Source organism: Hibiscus syriacus, unplaced genomic scaffold (genome assembly GCF_006381635.1).
Source record: "Hibiscus syriacus cultivar Baekdansim isolate YM2019G1 unplaced genomic scaffold, ASM638163v2 tig00110109_pilon, whole genome shotgun sequence".
NCBI classification, from domain to species: domain Eukaryota; kingdom Viridiplantae; phylum Streptophyta; class Magnoliopsida; order Malvales; family Malvaceae; genus Hibiscus; species Hibiscus syriacus.
In genome coordinates, this window is record NW_024062593.1 from 867033 (window position 1) to 890258 (window position 23226).

The 23226-nt window shown below is 36.5% G+C and overlaps 2 protein-coding genes across 2 annotated transcripts in view; one reads left to right on the forward strand and one right to left on the reverse strand.

Moving 5' to 3' along the window:
• LOC120214941 (copper-transporting ATPase PAA1, chloroplastic-like) overlaps positions 1-23226 on the reverse strand; it is a 38274-nt gene continuing 15048 nt past the window's right edge. Inside the window, 18 exon segments of the mRNA XM_039212743.1 lie at positions 1-329; positions 608-688; positions 799-1002; positions 1667-1910; positions 3652-3749; positions 4053-4185; positions 4600-4772; positions 4870-4920; positions 5191-5337; positions 5872-6021; positions 6291-6389; positions 13381-13596; positions 14646-14923; positions 15032-15106; positions 16808-16961; positions 17037-17090; positions 17217-17318; positions 17321-17681. Coding sequence (XP_039068674.1) covers positions 72-329; positions 608-688; positions 799-1002; positions 1667-1910; positions 3652-3749; positions 4053-4185; positions 4600-4772; positions 4870-4920; positions 5191-5337; positions 5872-6021; positions 6291-6389; positions 13381-13596; positions 14646-14923; positions 15032-15106; positions 16808-16961; positions 17037-17090; positions 17217-17318; positions 17321-17644 — 2841 coding nt within the window. The 5' untranslated portion in view covers positions 17645-17681 and the 3' untranslated portion in view covers positions 1-71.
• Positions 19838-22452, forward strand: LOC120214948 (serine/arginine-rich splicing factor SC35-like). The gene is made up of 8 exons (XM_039212749.1): positions 19838-20018; positions 20133-20211; positions 20289-20368; positions 20498-20564; positions 20996-21055; positions 21532-21735; positions 21821-22073; positions 22190-22452. Exons 1-7 carry the CDS (start codon positions 19943-19945, stop codon positions 22020-22022), a joined length of 768 nt encoding a protein of 255 aa, XP_039068680.1. The 5' UTR covers positions 19838-19942; the 3' UTR covers positions 22023-22073; positions 22190-22452.

The following is a 23226-nucleotide window of genomic DNA, read 5'->3' on the forward strand; positions in this document are numbered from 1 at the left end:
TAGTAGGGCTGGCTCCTTAATTACCAATAGTTCTGTATTTGTAGGCAGGTAATGAAAGCGGCTGCTGCAAGTTATGTTATGGAATCAGGTTTCTTCAAATTTCCTTTTGAGCGATCCTCTGCAAAATCCGTGGTAATTTCGATCGTGGTGACCGGTTGCGCTGATGATCCATAAGCTTGCTGCTGTTCCAAGGAAAATCTGAATCTTAAAAGCAATGAATTTGATACCACCCCAATGGAACTGAGACCCATAAGGGCTCCAGCAATCGATGGTGTAAGCATGGTCCCTGTGAACGGCAGTAATGTACCAGCAGCAATTGGAATCCCAACCTATATTAGTAACCGAAGAAGCATTAGATGGTTTTGCCAAAAGAAGCAAAACCGAAGCGGACAGTTACAAAGCCCATGCCGGATTCTGCCTTTTCAGTCAGGCAAAGGCACCTCATATTGAAGATAACTTGCATGAAAAGGATGTCAAAGGAAGAAGAGATTTGCAAATAATTGGTAATAGCCAGGGCTGCAACCACTTGTTCATATCAGAGTCTATTACTTGCTTTACAAGAAGCCGTATGGCGTTACTCGGATGTAAATAATGCTAAAATGCTTACAAGGTTGTATGCAAAGGCCCACCAAAGATTTTGCTTCACTGTCTTCATTGTTAACCTGCTAAGCGCTAAGGCATCAAGCAACTGCGTAGATAAACCGAGTCAACTAGCGTTACATTTGACAATGCGGAATATGGATAGCTGATTGTAGAAAAGGCAACTGAATTCACATAACTTTTAGTTTAAGAAAATACCTGTGACAGCCGATTGCCCATCAATACAATGGAAGATACTTCGCTTGCAGCACCGACACCACCACCCATGCCAACTCCAATATGCGCCGAAGCCAAGGCAGCAGCATCATTGATTCCATCACCAACCATAGCTACCACATTTTGATTCTTCTGAAGTTGACCTACAAAGTTCCTCTTTTCATCTGGTTTAACCTCAGAGATCACCTGAAAAACATATAGCGCTATCTTTAATATATAATCAAGCTCGATTTAATCTCTGCATATAGTACACATATGTATGTCGTTATAAACTTGTAAAAAGGAAAAAGTAACTGCTGCTTTTCTTCTATGCTTGGAACAAAGTATCTCAGATGAGTTTTTTTATTAGTCACTTGGCATGGATTCTTAAACCGAGTCAACTAATGCTAGCAGCATAAACCCTAACCACCTCCTTTATTCCTTTTCTCTTCCCAGACAACAGAAAGCAAATTTCTTCTGATAGTAATTACGGTTCATATATGTAAAACTTTAGCTCATTTATGGACCTATGAGATTGTTTATGGATTCATAACAGCTAGTTGTCTACACAGATGTGATACAATCCAAGTAGTCTACACCTATGAGATTGATTACGGATTCGTAACGGCTAGTTGTCTACACCTATGAGATTGATTACGGATTCATAACGGCTAGTTGTCTACACCTATGAGATTAATTACAGTTCATATAGTTAACTTCAACAATGATTTCTTAAAGCCTATAAGTGATACAACCCAAGTAGCTCTAACCATCTCTTTTTCCTGCAGAGCTCCACAAGAACTAGCAGATAATTTCACACCAAATACTAACATATATGAACTATGTGTTCCATCATAAAAGAACAACTTACCTTATCCTTTGGAATTCCAACGATTGATGCAACATACTCGGCAGTGCCCCTTTTATCCCCAGAAAGCATGTACACACTTATTCCTTGCCTATGCAAAGAATCAACAACATGCCTGGCATCTTCTCTGACCTGATCCTCAAAATAAATAAGACCAGCAAGCGCATTATTCACTCCAACATAAACCACAGATTTATTCTTAAGCTCCTCATCTGCTTCCAAAACCAAACTATCGCCAACTCCATGCCTGAAGAAAATAGACTCCTATGTCATGCAGAAATTACCTAATGAAACCTAAATTACAAGGAGAATCGTAGTATGTATCAACACTTGGCTTATTGACAGTTCTAAATTGAATTAATTGGCCCTCTCATACAAACAAATATGACAAATAAAGGGGGCCGGGGTCTTTGTACATTCCATATGCCATAATAATTATGATGTATGTGATTGGCTTTCTAGGGTTCCAACGGTTACTTAAGTATTTCATAACAAAATAGCTAAAAGGCTTGAAACTGAAAAAGATAACTCAGCGTTTCCACTTAATTTCAAAAAGAGCCCTGATTGTAAGATTTTTCATCCTCAAGGGAAAGAAAATACTATGATCACCATTAAACATTATAGTTTTATTGCTTTGCTAATTACCACCTCATTCATAAACACTCAGAACAGGACAGTCAATGTGATTCAGAAGGATAGATTTAGATTTTGAATAATGCTGAGGGGCCAATGATGGTCACTCAACAAAAGGATTTGGGATTACAACTATTGTCACATAAATTAATGAATTTGTTCCTATAGAGTACATTCACTAGTATATTAAAATACTTATTATCTACGTTGATACAAATCATGTCCAAAATTTTTAAATGACAGGTTGTAAGCCTGCTGAGACGCCTATGGAGCAGAATCTGAAGTTTCAAACTAATGAAGAAAGTGTTCCCATTGACAAGGACCATTACAACGGTTGGTAGGGAAGCATATTTACTTATCTCTTACAAGGCCGGATATTGCTTTTTCAGTTAGCATTGAGAATCAATTTACGCATGACCCTAGAGAGAAGCATCTTGCAGCAGTGACTAGGATCTTGCGATACCTTAAAATGACACCAGGACATGGGCTGGTTTTTACCAAGAATGAGAGCAGAAAAGTGGAAGTCTTTACCGATGCAAGCTGGGCAGGAGAGCTTACATCTCGAAGGTCCACCAGTGGGTATTGCACACGAGTCGGGGGTAATTTGGTGACTTGGAGAAGCAAAAAACAGAATGTAGTGGCGAGGAGAAATGCTGAAGCTGAGTTTTGAGCTTTGGCACAAGGAATTTGTGAAGGTATTTGGGTTCAACGGTTGCTAAAAAAAACTTTAAATAAATCAGTGAGGATTTTGAACTTAGTTGTTATAATCAATCTGCCATTTGCATTGCCAAGAATCCAGTTCGGCACGACCGAACGAAGCATGTGGAGATAGATCGTCACTTCATCTTTGAGAAGGTCACAAATGGAATAGGTAAGCTTAATTTTGTCTCTACTCGTGAGCAACTGGCCGATGTGCTTAACAAGGCACTTCCTAGAATCAACTTTGACGAGCTTACATCCAAGCTGGGACTGTAGATTGTAGATAAGATTTATTTTGTAAATAGTTTGTTAGTTAATTTAGGTTAAATCTCCTAGTTTATCTCTAATTTAAATTTTAAATAGAGTTTGAATTAGGATAAACTCCTTATACAAAAGAGGTCTATAAAAGGACACTGACTCTTTCTTTTCTGTAACAAAGTAGAGATATAGAAATCAGAATTCTGTTTCTACAGAAAACTACATGACTAACAGAAACGATTTGGATTGAAATCTACCATTCTTTATATCCAGGGAAAAAGGGCTTAACACATCAATTCTCAAATCCAAGTCTCCATAAAAGGAAGCTTCAAGTGCAGAATGCATATGGAAGAAATAGTGAAAGTAATTGAGAGGAAGAAAAAACATGAATACACTACCTCCGAACCCACTCTAATGTCCCAACTGACACTGTTTTATTATCAACAACAGCTACAGCTCCAGATCCAGGTTCCTCAACAAATGTTCCATCCACCACCTGCAAGGATAGCCTTTTGCATGATAATCACAGCCAATAGACAAATGGGAAGGACATCATCGCAGTCCAGAACATGGATGTTTCAACACATCAGAAAGAACATAACTGTCATTGTAAGTTATGACAGTTTGAAAGTTCAAAAAGAAGATGAGGAAAATCCAAATCTGATTGAAAGTGACAGCCTAAGGCTGTAACATTGAAAGCCACAGTTTTGTGCATTTCTTATTAAATAATTGCGTATCAAAGAAAGGATTAATTGTGCCTCTAAACAGAAGCCCATAACCAAAATGAGGGAAAAAGTACCTTTATATTTGGACATTTTACAGCCTGGGCAGCTTCTACAATTGCTTTACCAACTGGGTGAATGGTATTTGATTCTACAGCAGCAGCCAACTTAAGAACTTCATCTTCTGACCAAATATTATCAGAATGTTGTCTACATCAACACACATTTTATAATCATTAAAAAACGTATAATCTGGCAAAAGCCGCACATTATCTTTCATGAATGGTGATTGCTTAAAACTACACCATATCATCTAAAAGCACAAAAAGGATACTATTATAATTGCATCCAGAATCCTCATAGCTACCATTGACACTTATCATGAGATTTTTTCATTAAAATAATGCTTAACAACTTTCAACTGAGATTTGGACCAAGGATATCTTCTATCTAGCCATTATGTGGATGCACCATCAAAATTATCTATTCTGAATTTAATTTTGTATCATGGATTCATAAACTGGTATTTGAGCAAATATTATACTTCCACATTGAAGAACATAAAATAGTAGTCAGGACGACACCTTGCCATTTTAAGGCTAAAAGTTTCAGAAACCACTCAACCTGGAATCGCTATGATCCATGCCACTTGGAGTTACAACCTCTGTCACAACAGGTCTGCCGATAGTAAGGGTTCCCGTTTTGTCAAATACAACTGCATTCACCATAGAAAATTTCTCTAAAATATTTCCACCACGCAAAAGCAATCCTCTTGTTGCTCCTAATGAAGTTCCAACCTGAAAATACCCAATATAGGCCATAAAGCAATATCAAATACATCTTTTAATTATGTCACTAATCTAACATGGTGTACAATGTGAATCAAGGGGTTACCAGCATAGCTGTAGGTGTGGCTAGACCCAGAGCACATGGACAAGCAACAACCTACGCCAAGAGATAAAGGTTCACTCAGAAAGACTAGAAGGTAAAGAAATAAAACAATGGATGTATGCCAAAATAGCCACATTTACATCAGACTACGGAGTAAAGCAATGGATGGAGTTTCACTTAGAAGAAGCAACATCAATCAATTCATAATATTTTCCTTTTATCAGAAAAATTCCAAACGTTTTTTTTTCACTTTCTAGTTATATGATGCATGTGAAGGACATATAAACCTCATTCAATACGGATCTAGATTTCCATGTATCGTACCAGAACACTGCAGGAAAGTTGCAGGGCAAGTGAAACTGCACTTCCTTGATAAATGGAAGCCGGAATAATTTGTGCACCAAACAGATTCCAGAACATAAAGGTAGCAACAGAGAGAGCCATTACTCCATAAGTGAAGTGTCCAGCCACCTGGAATTCCAAAAAGCCTTTTGAGAGAGTGGAACTGCCTTTCCACCAATAGCAAACAACACATGCTATGGTCTTTTTTCTTTCACATTACACCCATTAAACAAGAATGCTAAACGAGGATACAGATCTTTAATGTTGAATAACTATCTCAGTTCTTTATATCAAAGTTTGAAATGATAATTTTATCATCTTTCTAATCAACAGATCATCAGTTCATCAGAGTTTTAACTTTTATACCATGAAGATTGGAATCAACCAAAAATTTTCAACCATGTATAAAGCTACATATATGCAAGAATAACGGTTGAATTATGTGAAACATGCAGGAAAAATAAAAGTTTTAATGCTTCTCTGAAAACAAGAGCCCTATTTTACACCACTAAACAATCAAGGTTAACCAGGTGAACAGTGATTCCAACAAGTTGTCTGATAATATTCCGTTTATTTTTTTATCATATCTACCAAAAAGACACTCTTAGCCCATTGAAGTATGAACTAATTTCTGCAAAAAGTATAGGGTACAAATTGAAGAACCTTGTCGGCCAACCGCTGCACTGGAGCTTCCCTGCTCTGTGCTTCTTCTACCAAACGAAAAATGTCTCCCATTGCAGTCTCACCACCAGGTCTCCTCACTTCAATTGTTAGAGTTCCATTGAGGTTTATGCTTCCAGCAGCAACTTGACTCTAGCACAAACATAAGTTTCCCGTTGGTTTAATATGATCAAAGGAGGCAGATATTAATACTATGGACTTAATGATTGGCATTAGATGATGTAATTCAAAGAGATAAAGTCAATCAGGTAGAGAGAGAGAGAGAGAGAGAGAAGGAAAATTCTTGGCCACGAGGAAGGAATAAAAATGACAAATTTATAACCATGCATGTACTGAACAAGGTAATAGATACCATCTGGATTTTCAAAAAACAAGAAATCATTACAACTGATGAGCAATACCCCTGGCTCTTTGGTAACAGGCATTGGCTCCCCAGTAAAACTTGACTCGTCAATGGTGCTTCTACCTGCTCTGACTATTCCGTCAGCTGGAACACGGTCCTAGAATAGAAACAAGAATATTTGTCAAGATATGACAGTCTTCTACAATAAAAGAAAATTCACAAAACTGTTTAGCAGACGTGATAACTCCGTAAAAAGGTCATATTTGAGACCTTTTCACTTAAGTTATTGACTGTCTAAAAACCCATTTAGGATCATATAGATGCATTTAGGAGCATATAGTTGCATGTGGTGAAATTTTGTTTGCCGCAACATTTTATTTTGTAATCAGTGTTGTTTTATGGGGAAGGTGTTTTATTTGATGATGTGCAGGATTTGGGAGCAAGGATAAGCAAAAGGGAATTGCCATGACATGATGAGACTACTGAGCAAAATGCGATTGCCGCGACAACTCGGACGGCATTTCTGGGCAGAAAAAGTCAAAGAAGATATTTTTAGTAAGAGCCCGCTGTCATTGACTATGCGTGATTTCTGCAATCAACCATAAAGGAGGGGTCAATTACCATCTTTGCACCGACTCTCACATAAAAGGAATGAACTTTAGGGTACTAGTGTAATTTTAACACAAAAACCTAGGTTCATTCTCCCCTATAAATAAGAGATGAAGCTTGACTTTTTAAGGAGACTTTTGAACTTTTTGACCAGCCGCCAAGAGATAAAAATTCGGAGAAAAATCTCTCTTTTTTGCCGTCAATCGTTTTTGCCGTGGCATTCCTCTGTTGACAAGCTAGAGGGAGTGGCGATTTAGGCGTCCAAGAGGAGCTAGATCGTTGGGATAGTTCGTGGTGGCCGAGGAAGCTCCGGAAGTGCACGTCGAAGACTTTTCCTCCTTCCCTTTGCTCTTTGTTTTCATATTTTATCTTTTGGGTTGTAAGGAACGGATTAACTTGCTTTGTGCTTGCTTATTTCGAACCCCACCATGAACTAATCCTATTTGGTGGGAATTCCTTATGGATATTTGATTTTGCTTTAATGAATGGTTGTTTTTTTTATGTTATAATCTGTTTTGTTTATGAAGTTTAATGCCTTAAGGTTGTAGGAGCTATGAGAGTAGTCATTCCTTAGGAGATTACTAATTGTTCGAGAGAATGTCTAAGTAGCACATCCTTAGTATTAGAGAGAAACTAGGGAGGAACCACATAAGCAAGGGGTTCTAGATAGTAACTAGGCCTAATCCACCTTAGAGATAAGGCTAGGATTTCATTCGACTAAAAGGAGTTGTGCATGAGCGATAAGTTAGATGTTTATGCTGCCGCAAAAAGGTATTGCCGAGACATATCCTGTTATCTGGACCAATAGGATCACTGCAGGGGTTTACGCCAACCGGTTTTGCCAAGGCATCTTCAATCTGTCGAGTCGTCCCTTAACTAGAGATAGCATAGGGCACCCTAGTAGACTCTGTCGGGCAGATAAAGCATAGAAGTAAGACCATTCTGAGAAGTAGACTTAAATTTTCCTTAGTGACTCCTATCACTCATTCCCGTAATAGCTTGTCTTGTGAGGAAGTTAAAGTCCTATTAATCAAATCCTATATTTTATTTTATTTTGCCTTTACATTTTCATCTGTTTGAACTGAACACAATATAATTTGCCACGACATCTCCATTTGCTCCCGTATTACCATTATTCCATTCTCATCAACATTCATTTCATTTTGTCATAGCATTCTCATTTGTGAATACCATTAGTTATATTTGGTTACTTTAGAATAGTGTATAAACTTTACTCAAGATCTCTCCAATCCCCGTGGAGACGATACTCACTCATCACTGTATTACTTGTTCGATTGTGTATACTTGCACATATATCCGCACCCATATTTAGTACTGACAAATCGCGGACAAGACATTTTAACAATAAATAAAGCAGAAAAATAACATATATGTTCCAAATTGGGAAGGAAATTGTCGAGAATATCTAAATTAAATATTAGGATTGTTAACTAGATATTTTATTCTGTTAGTTATTCGATAGAATCAATTTTAATTAGATATAATCAGTTTTTTATTCTGTTAGTTATTATATAGAATCAGTTTTAATTAGATATAATCAGTTTTTTATTCTGTTAGTTATTAGATAGGATCAATTGTTATTAGATAGGATCAATTTTAATTAGATAGAATCAGTTTTATTTTGTTGCTAATTTTATGCATCTTTTTATGTAAAGTTGTTACATTGTAAACTCTATTTAAGTCAGCCATATTCGGCAGAAATAAAATAGATTCATTCAGAACAAGTTTTTTTCGACTTTATGGTATCCAAGCCAGAAATGGCCAAACCCTACGATGATGCCTCTGGTATCACCCTAAACACTGAATCCTTCCAAAATATATCCATCACTTCTCATAAGTTGAATAGAAATAATTTCTTACAATGGTCACAATTTGTGAAACTGTTTATTCGTGGCCGTGAAAAATTCGGCTATCTCTCAGGTACCACTACGAAACATGCCGAAGAAGATGAAGAATCTGAAAGATGAGAGGCAGAAAACTCGATGATTATGTCTTGGCTCACAAATTCCATGGATCCGAGTGTAGGGAGAACTTATCTCTTCCTACCTACTGCTCATGACATTTGGAATGCTGTGAACGAGACATATTCTGATCTCGGGAACGCAGGACAATGGTTTGAGCTAAAAACTCGGTTATGGAGGCTAAAACAATGAGAAAAAACTGTCACTCAATACGACACCGACCTCAAGACCTTGTGGCAAGAGGTTGACATGTTCAGCGACTACGAATGGAGCTGTGCTAAGGACAGGGCTCTATTCCAGAAGATGGTGGAAAAAGAACGCGTCTTCGAATTCCTAGTCGGCCTTAACAAGGAATTGGATGAAGTTAGAGGGCGCATTCTTAGTCGTGAACCACTACCAAGCACAAGAGAAGTCTTCTCCGAAGTCAGACGAGAGGAGAGTCGGTGGACAGTCATGCTTGGAGGCAACTCACCAAATCCCACCGAGTCTTCTGCCTTGTTCTCGAGTCAGCCACCACCTCGCAACTATCGTCAGAACGACAGAGATCGGCCAATCTGCGAGCACTGCAACAAGCTGGGACACACTAAAGCCAAGTGTTGGAAGCCAGCCAAGAATTTTTCAGCCAATCGGAATTCTCGTAATGCAAAGGGATTCCATGTCTCATCTGAAGATGCTTCTGAAGAGCCGAAACCTGCCTCAGAACTGTCTGCCTTCAGCAAAGAACAACTAGAGCAATTATATCAACTAATGAGTTCTCATTCCATATCCAACACTCCTAACCCATCATCTTATATTGCCTCTTCATCATTAGCCCAGAAAAGGTACATATCCTACAGCTTTCATAGCCGGTTCTAAATCAAACCCTTGGATCATAGATTCAGGGGCAACATATCACATGACCGGTAGTTCCTCCATATTCTCATCTTATTTTCCTTTATCTGGTAATCTGAAAGTAAAAATTGTTGATGGTTCCCTAACCTCTATAGCTGGAAAAGGCTCTATCATTATTTCTCCATCTCTCACATTACTAAATGTCCTACATGTCCCAAAGCTCTCTTGCAATCTCATCTCTGTTAATCGTATTATTCATGATTGCAAATGCATTGCTACAATAACATTTACTGGATTTGAATTTCAGGATCTTTGTTCGGGGAAGATGATTGGCAATGCTAAGGATGTTGATGGACTCTATCACTTGGTCACGGAAAATCCTTCAGATAAACAAGTTCAGAAACCAAGATGCTTCACTACCTTGTCTTGTGAGAATGAAATAATGTTGTGGCATTATAGGTTAGGCCATCCTAGTTTTAATTACTTGAAATATTTGTTTCCAAAACTTTTTAAAAAAAAGGACGGTTTTTCTTTTCAGTGTGAAGTTTGTGAATTGGCAAAACATCATAGATCTGTTTATCCATCTTTAAAGTATATGCCATCAAAACCTTTTTCTCTTGTGCAAAGCGATATTTGGGGCCCTTCACGAGTAAAAAAAGCCTCAGGATCTATATGGTTCATCACATTCATTGATGATCACACTAGAGTCACGTGGATTTATTTACTAAAAGAAAAATCCGAGACAACAAGTGTTTTCAAAAATTCTCACTCACTGATCAATACTCAGTTTCAAGCAAATATTCAAGTTCTTAGAATCGATAATGGCCGAGAATATTTTAATGCAATCTTATGTGATTTTTTGAAACAAAAAGGAATTATTCATCACAGTTCTTGCGTTGATTCTCCCCAACAAAATGGAGTTGCTGAAAGAAAAAATAGGCATTTATTAGAGGTGGCTAGGGCTTTACTGTTTGCTATGAATGTTCCTAATCGTTTTTGGAATGAAGCACTCTTAACAGCGTCTTATTTGATAAATTGAATGCCTACAAGAGTTCTTAATTATATCACTCCTTTGCAAGGTCTAAAGAATATGTTTCCTAAAAATAGATATTTCATTGATTTAACACCTAAAATTTTTGGTTGCATTGCTTTTGTTCATATACATGGCCAAAATAGAGGAAAACTTGATCGTCGAGCACATAAATGCATATTTATAGGTTTTTCACCAACACAAAAAGGGTATAAATGCTTTGATCCTAAATCTGGGAAGTATTATGTGAGTATGGATGTCACGTTTTTTGAAACACAACTTTTTTTTGACAAAAACTCTCTTCCGGGGGAGAATGACTCTGAAATGAGTTTTTGGGAACAAGCATCCTTGCCAAAATTGGTTGTAAATAGCTCAGTGGAACCAATTCATATTCCTGTAACTAATCCTAGGATTTCACAACCTATAAATTCACAACCTCGTGAGACTCAGGTAGAAACCGACTTGGAACCACCTACTGAACTTCGTGCTTATTCTAGAAGGATGACTCGACCAAGTAATGTTCCACCAGCCTACAAGGTATGCCAACCATCGGACTCGACTATGGTCCAAGGTACGACTTCTCTTTCTCCTATTTCTTCTCCAAATTTAGAGCCTTCTACAGAATTCTTTGAACCCATAGCCTTGCGCAAATGTGTCAGATCATGTACCACAAAACATCCAATATCCAATTTCGTGTCTTATCATAAACTTTCTCCAGATTTCAAAGCTTTTTCCACCATGATTATGGATGATGAACTACCTAAGTCAATACATGAAGCTCTAGAGGTTTCGAGATGGAGAGGCAGTTTTTTGAGGAGTTAAAGGCCTTGAAGAAGAATGACACGTGGGATCTAACTCCTTTACCTGAGGGGAAACGATCTATAGGCAGCAAGTGGGTGTTCACCATCAAATACCATGCAGATGGCTCGGTCGAGAGATACAAAGCAAGACTCATAGCACGAGGCTTCACTCAGACATACGACCTTGACTACGAGGAAACCTTCGCTCCTGTGGCCAAACTAAACACCGTACGTGTCCTACTCTCACTAGCCGCCAATCTGGATTGGACTCTCAGACAGTTTGATGTGAAGAATGCGTTCCTAAACGGTGAGCTAGAAGAAGAAGTGTTTATGGAAGTTCCTCCAGGCTTTGATGAATTGAAGAAGGATGGCAGGGTCTGCACGCTAAAGAAATCCATTTATGGATTGAAACAATCTCCGAGAGCCTGGTTCGAGAGATTCAAGAGAGCTGTGAAACAACATGGTTACACTCAGGCCCAGTCCGATCATACTATGTTCTACAAACACAATAATGGTAAAATTGCTATTTTAATTGTGTATGTAGATGACATTGTTATGACATGAGATGACACAGTAGAGTTGGAGTCGCTGAAGAACTTATACAACCAGTTTGAAGTCAAGGATCTAGGACAACTCATATATTTCCTTGGAATGGAGGTGGCTAGATCCTCAAAAGGTATAATTATCTCGCAAAGGAAATATGTCATCGATATCTTGAAAGAGACCGGATTACTCGGATGTAAACCTGTGGCGACTCCTATTGATCCGAATCAAAAACTCGAAAAAGAAGATGGTGCTGAGCCTGTGGACAAGAATCGGTATCAGAAGCTGGTGGGGAAACTGATTTATTTGGCTCATACGAGACCAAATATTGCATTTGCTGTGAGCTTGGTTAGTCAGTTTATGCATTGTCCCTCAGAAAAACACTTCAAGGCTGTTTACCGGATTCTTCATTACTTGAAAGGGAGTCCGGGTAAAGGAATCATGTTTTCGAAGAATGGAAGTCGAAGAGTGGAGATCTTCACTGATGCTGATTGGGGCGGAAGTTCTACAGACAGAAGATCTACCACCGGTTATTGCTCCTTTGTTTGGGGCAACTTAGTTACTTGGAGAAGCAAGAAGCAACCAGTTGTCTCTAGAAGCAGTGCGGAGGCCGAGTTCAGAGCCATGGCGCAAGGAGTATGTGAGTTGTTATGGCTTAGGAGAATCTTGGAGGAGCTGAAGGTTGAAGGAGATAAACCGATGAAGTTGTATTGCGACAACAAATCGACAATCAGTATTGCTCAGAATCCTATACAGCATGACAGGACCAAACATGTCGAAATAGATCGACATTTCATCAAGGAGAGGCTGGAAAATGGCGATATCTGCATACCGTTTGTTCCATCATCAGAGCAGCTCGCCAATGTTCTCACCAAGGGACTGTTTACTACGATGTTCGAAGGATTTCTGTCCAAGCTGGGAATGATCGATATCTATTCTCCAGCTTGAGGGGGGTGTTGAGAATATCTAAATTAATTATTAGGATTGTTAACTAGATATTTTATTCTGTTAGTTATTAGATAGGATCAATTTTAATTAGATAGAATCAATTTTTTATTATGTTAGTTATTAGATAGGATCAGTTTTAATTAGATAGAATCAGTTTTATTCTGTTGCTAATTTTATGCATCTTTTATGTAAAGTTGTTACATTGTAAACTCTATTTAAGTCAGTCATATTCGGCAGAAATAAAATAGATTCATTCGGAACAAGTTTTTTTCGACTTTAGAAATAGTTACTGCACTCTTTGCTAAACAGGAACAAAATTATAAGTGGGAAAACATTAGGCATCACAAATAGAAAAACAAGAAGATACGATATTCCAATCAGATTAAAGCACAACTATTTACTTACTCCTGGCAGTACAACAATTTGGTCTCCAACTGCAAGACTGTTACAAGGAACTTCAACAACTGAACCATCAACCATAAGACGAGCTTGTGAAGGCAAACTACTAAGAAGTCCAGTCATATCACTGGTTGCTTTGATTTTTGCTCTTTGTTCAAGATTCCTTCCTAACAAGACGAATGCTATTAACATGACTGGTTCCTCAAAGAATGCTTTCCAACCCTGCATACATAATACAATTAGAGAGGACTGATGTCTATCCCAAAGGTCCCATCACATGCTCTCTACTCCCCACACTAATCATGCACCAGAATCTGTAAACCACATCAATCACTACTATATAATGAAAAACATTATTTTCTATCATATTTTTCCAAATTATGAAAAAAAAAATCATTTTTCTCTCAAATCGCTTATTTTATTCACATGGTGATGAATTCTGTTCCAAAAATATTACTTCTGAAAAATTATATAGCTTAATGCCTTTAAAATTTGCTTCTGCTTTCAATTTTTCAGCCTTTGCAAATTAACAATATCATTTCTTTTTTTTTCATATAAAAGCACATTTTATTGAAATAAAATAAAAATCTTGTTTCTCCAAACACAATATTAATAAATGTCATGGATGAAAATGAAGTATTAATAAAAGGTCAAAGATGATAAATGTAAAATTTAAAGGTGATGGATGAAAATGAATATTAATAAAGATTGTGCATGATTAATTCAACTTTTAAAGGTCATTGATGAAAATGGAACATTGATAAAAGGTTATGGATCATCAGTGAATTTTACTCCCAGATATGCTACATATCAAACTGAAATGCTCTATACAGGTCCTCAATATATTTGCTTAAAACATCTTTTCGTTCATACGGAAAGATGCTTTAAGCAAATACATTGAGCCTTTATAGTGAGATGACAGAATAGCCCCAGAAGTTGAGAATACATCATGAAATTTAGCAATTAAAGAGTGACAGTAAAGTGAGAATATTTGTGATTGGCTTTTCTTCGACATCTCTTCTAAATTCCAATATGAGGATCTATTAGTTATAAATACAAATCTGAATATCATAAGCTCTTACTCTCAAGGCTGAAACTAATCTGAATATCATAAGCTCCGACTCTAAATACAAATTTGAAGTCGTAAACATGCTATAAACAACATACATATCAAAAGGCAAGTTAGTTATTTCACAGCATTTCATATGTCTACATACACACAAGATGAATACATATAGATTATGCACATAGGAGTAAGGATCGAGGCTTACCAATTTTGGTATTAACACGGCTAGTGAACTAACAGCAAAAGAGGATAAAGCCCCAAGACCAACCAAAGTGTTCATGTTTGGAGCTCCCTTGAAAAGGCTTTTCATACCCTCAAAGATAAGTTGGCGCCCAGGACCAAGCAAAGTAAACAAAGATAACGACAAATGGAACCCTGTTGAATGAAATGCATGCATCCATGAAGCCTTAGCTCCTAAAAAATGGGCAAGATGGCCAATGAGGCACACAGCACATAAAGCCCAAGAGACTGCAAGCTCACGACCTATAACAGAGTAAGAAATTATCCTTGAATCCAGAGCAATACAACCACTGGCATGCTATTACCTATTACAATCTACTAAACAAACAAAGAATGTGAAAAGGTATCTACCGCTTTCTTTTAAGCGGTTACGCTTTTCATCCATCTTCCTTTCAAAAACTTTGAAGAAATTATCATGACCTGAATCTGAATGACAGAAATAAGCCAAAGCTGTCAATTCATCGCATTGACTAGTAGAAGGAACTTATGGAATAATTTACAAGTCTGAAAATATAAGTTATATCTTTAAAAAACCAAGGCAGGTAAGTCCATAAAATAGATCAGAATGGCTAAACTTCGCCGTCAAGTAAAACACACAGAACAATAAGAATAAATAAAATATTCCTCGTTAAATTACCTGTGACCAATTCGCACCACAATCTTTTCTAGCAATTAACCTGAAAGCAAGACAATACCAAGAAATCCCTTTCTTTATTGGAGATGGTGACATGGATAAGATTCTACCATGGTGCTCTATTTAGGACATATCCATGCTCTTAAACAATGTCAAGTAGCATATGGTGTTGGTTACACTACGGGCAAACGAATTTACAACAATAGGGATGAAAATTAAAGGAAACTAAGAGATACATTGATACACTGCCATAATATTTCATCTTAATAAACATATTGTTTATTAGACAGCCCGTTTCTTAATCTGTAGAGTTTACTCACAAGAGGTTCACAGAACAGAACCTCAAAAACAAAGGTTGTTGGAGTGTTACTTGACAAGCTTCAACTGCAACATAATAACTTTACTGTAAATTAATGCAAAACAAGTTTTGTAGAAATAGAGAATAAAGTTTTTGGAACATTGAGGAAATAGAATTCTCTGTATTTTCACTGAGAAAATGAATACATAGGTTAGGCCTTTTATAGATTTACAAGGAAGATAGGAAGATACAATAGGAATACAATTCTTAGGGACCTACTAGTAGTTAATCTAATTAATATCCTATCTAATCTCTTAATTAGATAAGATGTAACAAAGTAAATAGAAAATAAAACTCTACCAATTAAGATATGCGGCTACAATCTAGAAGTTCTTTTTTAAATATCTTACAGAATAATACAATTAACATTCCAATAATGGAAATACCTTATTTTCCCAATAATTACTATAGATTTGACATGACTAATTCCTCAAAATATTAGGATACTTCAGCACCATAAAATCCTCTCTCCAACCATTTTATGCAAGTGGCTGCAGTGGCTGAACTATTGAAAGGAGAAATGGTAAACTAATTATATCTGACTTCAAAGCTTAAACACATCTATATGTAGAGGAGAGTCATGAGTTTCAGAGACATACCATGGGGGATAATGATTGCTCTTAAACATTTTTTCATTATTACGGCGAGACATCTCCTTCAATAGTTCCGTCATCTACCACTAACTCCACCAAACTTACACGGACATATTAAAACACGATCATATGTTATGACTCTCTCTTCTAACGTTAGAGGAGCTTAATAAATCATTCACAAGAGATCCAAAGATCTATTTTCGAAGACCATAAACATATTTTTGTTTGATCAACATTTCATAATTGATAATCCTGCATGAGGGATAAAATATTATACTTCAAGCTACTGGAAGAGAGGAACTTCATAACCAATGATTTAGAAATCAGTGACTTGTACATAGTAACTGCAAAGTAACCAAACAATAACCTGAAATTCAAAACTCATGATCTCCAAGAGGCACGTGCATGAGACCAAATTTTAGAAAGGGGTCCTTAAGTACATAGCTCTACAACACATTCTGTTTAACAAGTGAAAAGAAGTACGCATACCACATTCAAACAACAAAGAGTTTTGCAGCAGAATGAATACGAATGTCGATTACCTCGCAGGTTAGAACTAAAACCGCAGTTGGTCAACTGCCTAGCTAACGCCTCTCCTACTTCTTTTTGCCAATTTGGTACAACCTTGGCTTCGGAAACCGGCCACACTATTGCTGTCTCAGTTGCGAGATTGACACTTGCAGAGGATACTTGGGGCTGCACAACAATGCAATACCACAATGAAAAATGCAACTAATTGATTCACAAAAGAAAAAGATAGAAACAACTTACTTGATTTTCTAGTATTCTCTTCACACTTGCAGCACACCCGCCGCAAGTCATTCCCTAAGACCAGAAAAATTAAGGCCAAGAATCAATAACTGAGTCGATTTCTTTTCTTTCTAATCTTAAGAATCAACTATGGAGATAAAGAATCAATAACTATGGAGAGAGAGAGAGAGGAAACCATACCCCAACATCAAGAATAATAATATCTGGAGATAAAGCAGATAGCTCATCAGCAGCTCCCGCTCCCAATTTAGCCTTCGAGTCTCCGCCGCCATTTCCTCCCCCACTATGCCACCTCCTCCGCTACCGTTTCCATCACCGCCACCAAACACTCCGCCGCCGCCGCCAGAAGTCCCAAAATAATCAGCAGAACCCGAGATGCACTCCAAACGGAGTAATCGTTTGGAAACGAAGGCGGCGCCGGAGCTCCTAAGTGGAGACGAATAATAGCGGGAAGCCAGAGGACTAACTCCTCTGGCATGAGCAAAGAGACTAGAGTGAATGCATCCAGCGATGAGAGGGGATTTGTTTCTACATAAATGACGGTTTAATGCTCTTGAGATGGAGAAGAGAGTCAATGTCGGCACTGAAACTGAAAGTGCTGTTTCCATTTAAAGATTGATGTCGCAGCATAGAACAAGAAGAAGAAACGGTAATATGAAATTACTGGACTGAAATCTACTACATTTATGGCCGTATCTTTCTGCTTTGAGAATGCCAGCAAATTCAATAATATATTGACGTTTTAAACTTTTCATTCAAGTTTGTAATTCTTGTAATTCACGCGTTTTGCCGGTTCTATATATAATAATTAGGTTTAGTTTTAATTTACATCCTTCTAACGTATGAAAATTGAAAATTAATTCTTTTATTTTAATTTATCAAACTATAATTTAATACATTACTAAAACAAAAAATTAATGTAATTGTTGATAAATGGGAAATTTGAGTTATTTATTATATTTTAATTATTACCAATCATTTTTTATCAGTTCTTTCGAAAAAATTATAAAAATATTGATTTTTATATTATTTGATAAATTTAATTATATAAATAACTCTTTTTTATAATTGGTTATAAAAATAACACCTATTCATAAATAATTTATAAAATAATGTCTTTCAAGCACAAATGTACGTTAAACGCGTTTTTAACAATGTTCAACTTTATTTACATGACAGAAATTAAGTTAGAGCTTTCAAATATTCAGCAAAAAAATAAAACAAAAAGTAAAGGAGCTAAAAAGTTAAAAAAATTATAATTTTGACAAAAATAAAGGATAAACGTAACATGTCAAAAACACGTGTTTATTTCAATCGGATGTTTGTTTGGCTCTAGATAAAATTATTTAGCGTTTAATGTTAAACCGTTTAATATTCAGCGTATTTGTTTCATACCTCTGAATGATTTAGTGCTGACTGATTCAGCAAAACAGTGCTGACTGATTCAGCAAAACAGTGCTGAATGATTCAACATCAAAGTACATTCTGAATGATTCAGAACCATTATCAAACAACATGTCACATTCAGAGCTAATTCATACATATACTCTTAATCATTCAACATTTGAATCATTCAGCGCTTAATCATTCTAAAGTAAACAAACAACCCCTCGGTGTATTTTTAAAATACAACGTTCAAACATATAAAAAAAAATCAACATCTAAATAATGTGAACTTTAAGAATTTTGAGACTAAAATTATTAATTTTGAATTGCCAAAAACTTGTTTAAATTTGATCATATCCATGTTAATGCGACAGTTAAATAAAATTTTGTATACTTATATCTTAAATATTTCAAAAGACAATGATTGACAGAAAATCTTAAGTATCTAGAACTTCTTTTAATTGTTATACTGACATCAATTTGATCAAGTTTATGAATTATCTTTAACAACCAAATAATCAATAACTTTGATCATGAGATTCTCAAATCTCGCACTATATAGATATTAATTTTTTCAAGGTTTTAAATGTAACCCTTTCAAGCATGTATTCGTTGAGTGGTTTAATATAAAATTTAGGTATGTGAGTATTAGATGTTCAATTTAGCTCATATTTACGTTGTTGACATATATCACACACATTGTTTATTAGGTGAAGTACATAAATAATCCCCCTATATAATAATGTTTTGTTGAGCCTACTGTCTACTGAATTTTATAAAATGGTCATCTGATTATAAAAAGTTATTGTGTTGAGTCTCTCGATTATTAAAAGTTATAAAATGGTCACCTTACTATTCTTATGTTACAAACTCATCATTTTCCGTTAAAAAATTAACGGTCGACTGAGCTAGACGTTAACATGATGATTAATATACAATTGTCGTTCGAGATTATGAGATTAAATTTTATCATACCTTAGTCAATAGATTAACGTTTAACTCAGAGTTTCATTATTTTTTAATGGAAAATGACGAGTTTGAAACATAATGAATAATTGAATGATCATTTTATAATTTTTAATAGTTGATGGATCAACAAAACAACTTCCTATAATTTAGATATCCTTTTGTAACTTTACGACTAAACAAAACAATATCATATAATCAGATGATCATTTGTATCTTTTATCATTTATATTTTTTTAGGCAAAATCCGTACAATTATTTATTATTTTGATCCTACCATTTTACTTCGGAGCGTGTCTAATATAAAACATTTTTATCTACGTGATAAAAAAAATGTTAATATGAAAATTAATCTTAAATTGGTATTAAATTAAGAATTAATTATTTGTAGGATGATATTTAGGTAAATAGGCCAATATCCGCAACGTTTTTTAATCTTCCTGATTTTATTACTAAAAAATAAAGATATCTTGATTTTAACTTCCACAAACAAACCCTAACCCTAAACGTTACTTTTTCCCCGCTCATCCTCTCTAGTCCTCTCAATCGGGACAATGTCTCACTTCGGAAGGTCAGGCCCTCCCGACATCACCGACACGTGCTCTCTTCTCGTTCTCAACATCACCTTCCGTAAGCTTGTTTCTATTCGTCTCTCGCCCGGTTTTTAACAATTTGTCTTTGTCTACGAGTTTCTTTATACTGCGGCTGAAACCTTCGATTTGGTTTGATTTTGAACTTGTATAGGCACGACTGCTGATGATTTGTTTCCTCTCTTCGACAAGTACGGGAAAGTCGTCGACATCTTCATTCCAAAAGATCGAAGGTTCATTCTCTCTTTTCATCTCTTTCTTGGTTGTTGGGAATTTATAAATATAATAACTTTTGTTTACTTGACGGTAGGACTGGTGATTCTCGAGGTTTTGCATTTGTGCGCTACAAGTATGCGGATGAGGCCCAGAAAGCTGTAGATAGGCTCGATGGTACATTTTTTGATCACGTTCACTCTCCTTTTTTCTATTTATTTTAGCGCTTTTATATGTATTAGACGTGGCATTGTATTAAATGCAGGTAACCGATTCAATATGTTGTGCATTTCATTCTTCTTTTAGGGAGAGTCGTCGATGGGCGGGAGATAACTGTTCAGTTTGCAAAATATGGGCCTAATGCAGAGAGGATGTAAGTTGTATGCTAGTTGTCATTCATTTATATATACTTCACTGGATCATATTTGAAGCCCGATGTAGAGATGTATGCAGTAAGAAATTAGTTGATGAAAATGTGAATTTGATTCTTGTTTAAGAAGGTATATTATGAAGGAAAACACCCTGTATGGCTTTAACAGGGATGATGTCCACTTGCTTAAGTAATTGGTATTGGTGATTAACTCATTAGTATCCACAATGGAAGTTTGAAAAGCTTTTTTGGCATGCTCACTTAACATTTGAGGTGATATATGTGTTCTTTTTTAAATTTTTTTGTGCGAATATCTCCTTATCCTTTTAGTATTTTTATATTCCTAATATTTGTCTTAAGATCTACAGTGTAGCACTGTAGCGAGACTGTCTTAAGCTTGTTTGGCATGCTCACTTTGTTAATTTCCTTTGCAGTCAGAAAGGAAGGATTATTGAATCATTTCCAAGGTCAAGAAGCTGCAATCCTCGCAGAAGGTAAGTTATTCTGTGCATTCCTTTTCTTTGACAGGTTTTGTCTGTTTCTCATTTTGTATGATAGATAGCATTTTCTTTGTCTTGTGTCTACTTTTCTGATGTATTAATATAGATATAAATGAAGGGATAACTATGGTGGTTTTTCACAGATTTTTTTCCTTACCAAATGAAGCACTCTAGATTTGTAGTAGCATGAAGGTGACAGTGCTACGTGGATAAATTGATTTACTTATTTATCTGCATGTTCCTGTGTTGAGTATCTGAATGCACTAATTGTGGTTTATTTCCCATTTATATCTTTACAGTTCAATATTTGATTCTTTATCTGATTTGATTTCCAGGAGGGAATTCCAGTACTTACTTGGTTGGATGTATTATATCTTTTAAGCTTGTTTGAATAACACAACATATATGGATTGGTTTTATTCTTAATGGTCTCATGGATATGCTATGTTTGCTGTGTTTAATATATTCAGGCACCGGGATGACCATTACAAAGATGTGGATTATAGAAGAAGCCGAAGTAGAAGCTATGACAGATATGAGCGTGATCGATATCGTGGGAAAGGCAGAGACTCTCGTCGCCGAAGCAGGAGCCGTAGTGCTAGTCCTGTCCATTCTAAAGGCAGAGGGAGACGTCGTTATGATGATGATCGGCGAAGTAGCAGTCGATCAAGGAGGTTTATACTTTGCAATTCATGACGATCAGTTATTTTATCTCCCCATTTTCTTTAGTTAACTCATTGTGATGTTTTTGTAATTCAGTGCATCTCCTGCTCGCCGTAGTCCTAGTCCTCGAAAGAGTCCTTCCCCGCGTAAGGCATCTCCACCTAGGGGTGAAAGTCCTGATAGACGGAGCCGCGGTGGACGGTCTCCAAGTCCTCGAAGTGTTTCACCTAGGGGTGAAAGTCCTGATAGACGGAACCGCAATGGACGGTCTCCAAGTCCTCGAAGTGTTTCACCGTGAGGCCGACCTGCTGATTCACGGAGCCCTTCTTCTTGAAACTTGGAGATTGATGTGAGATTTTCCCCATTTTGTTTACTTTCTCCCTACTTTTTTTAGTCTTCAATTTTTTTGGTGTAAATTGTTAATGCAACCAGTTATGCTGATATCTCTGCTTTTGTATTTTGTAGGAGTTATCTTGCAGATGCCATTGGAATTCCCTGAGATTTGACGCAGCATGTTGCCAGTTGCTATTTTGTTAATGTTGAGGACATTCAATTATCATTTGTTTTATTGTATTGGTAGGACTTTTTTGTGTTTTTATTGACGGTCCTGAACCTTTTGTCTCCATTACGTAAGCTGTGTCATGGTGTCTGACTTTGTAGTTAGTAGCCTGATGTTTGAGTACCCATTAAAGATTCTGTGATGCAAGTCTCATCATAGTTTGCTCCCTAATACTTGCTTTTTAAAATCTTTATTATTATTATTTTCTAAAAATGCTGATTCATCTCAAACCGTCTGTTGGCTTTTATAGCAATGTTCGGGGAAAGAGTGAGTTGGGCAATGGCCATGATGTTGCTGTTGGTGCTGTTTTTATCTATTGATGAATGATCGTGATTGTGATGCTGGGTTATTGCAGTACGCTGATTGCAGGGACTGTTTGTTAACTATTTTTAACTGAAAGATATGGTGATTGGTAAGAGCTGTTAATCATGTCTTGGTTTCCAGAACGCTTTCTATGTTTATGGTTTCTAATGTTTGCATCTGATTAATCCTTGGGTCTTCTGATTTCTAAATATTGGCTTTGGGGCTTAGTTGCTGTGATGGTATTAAAAGACCCAACATTTTTTGACCTGTTGGTCGCTGTGTTTAATGGAGCTCTCTTGCATGAGACCTGATGCGTTAGCTAAAATTAAAAATGTAACGTCGGGCCAAAACCTTATAGATGTTTGATTTTTGTATTCCATTAATCATATTAAACCACTACCCGCACTTTACTGTTTTGAGTTGTAGCACAGTTGACCGGCTTGTAGCTGTTGAGTGGTGGCTTGCGGATAACCAGCGAGTACCAAGTAATAGTCTATAGCAGACTGTTGCTGCTTTGTTGGATCATGTTGAAAATGGTTTTAGCAGTTGCCTGGCCTTTTGCCTTGCCTGCTTGTAGCGGGCTGTTGCTGCCCTTCCTGCAGGGTCGTGTCGGTTTAACACCTGCGGTGTTCAAATGCAT

Bases quoted from the DNA above. Each gene is read 5' to 3' on its own strand.
- LOC120214948 (XM_039212749.1), top strand. From the start codon at position 19,943: ATGTCTCACTTCGGAAGGTCAGGCCCTCCCGACATCACCGACACGTGC. The intron at 20,369-20,497 runs GTACATTTTTTG...TTCTTCTTTTAG, and splicing joins AGCTGTAGATAGGCTCGATG to GGAGAGTCGTCGATGGGCGG. The intron at 21,056-21,531 runs GTAAGTTATTCT...TAATATATTCAG, and splicing joins AGCTGCAATCCTCGCAGAAG to GCACCGGGATGACCATTACA.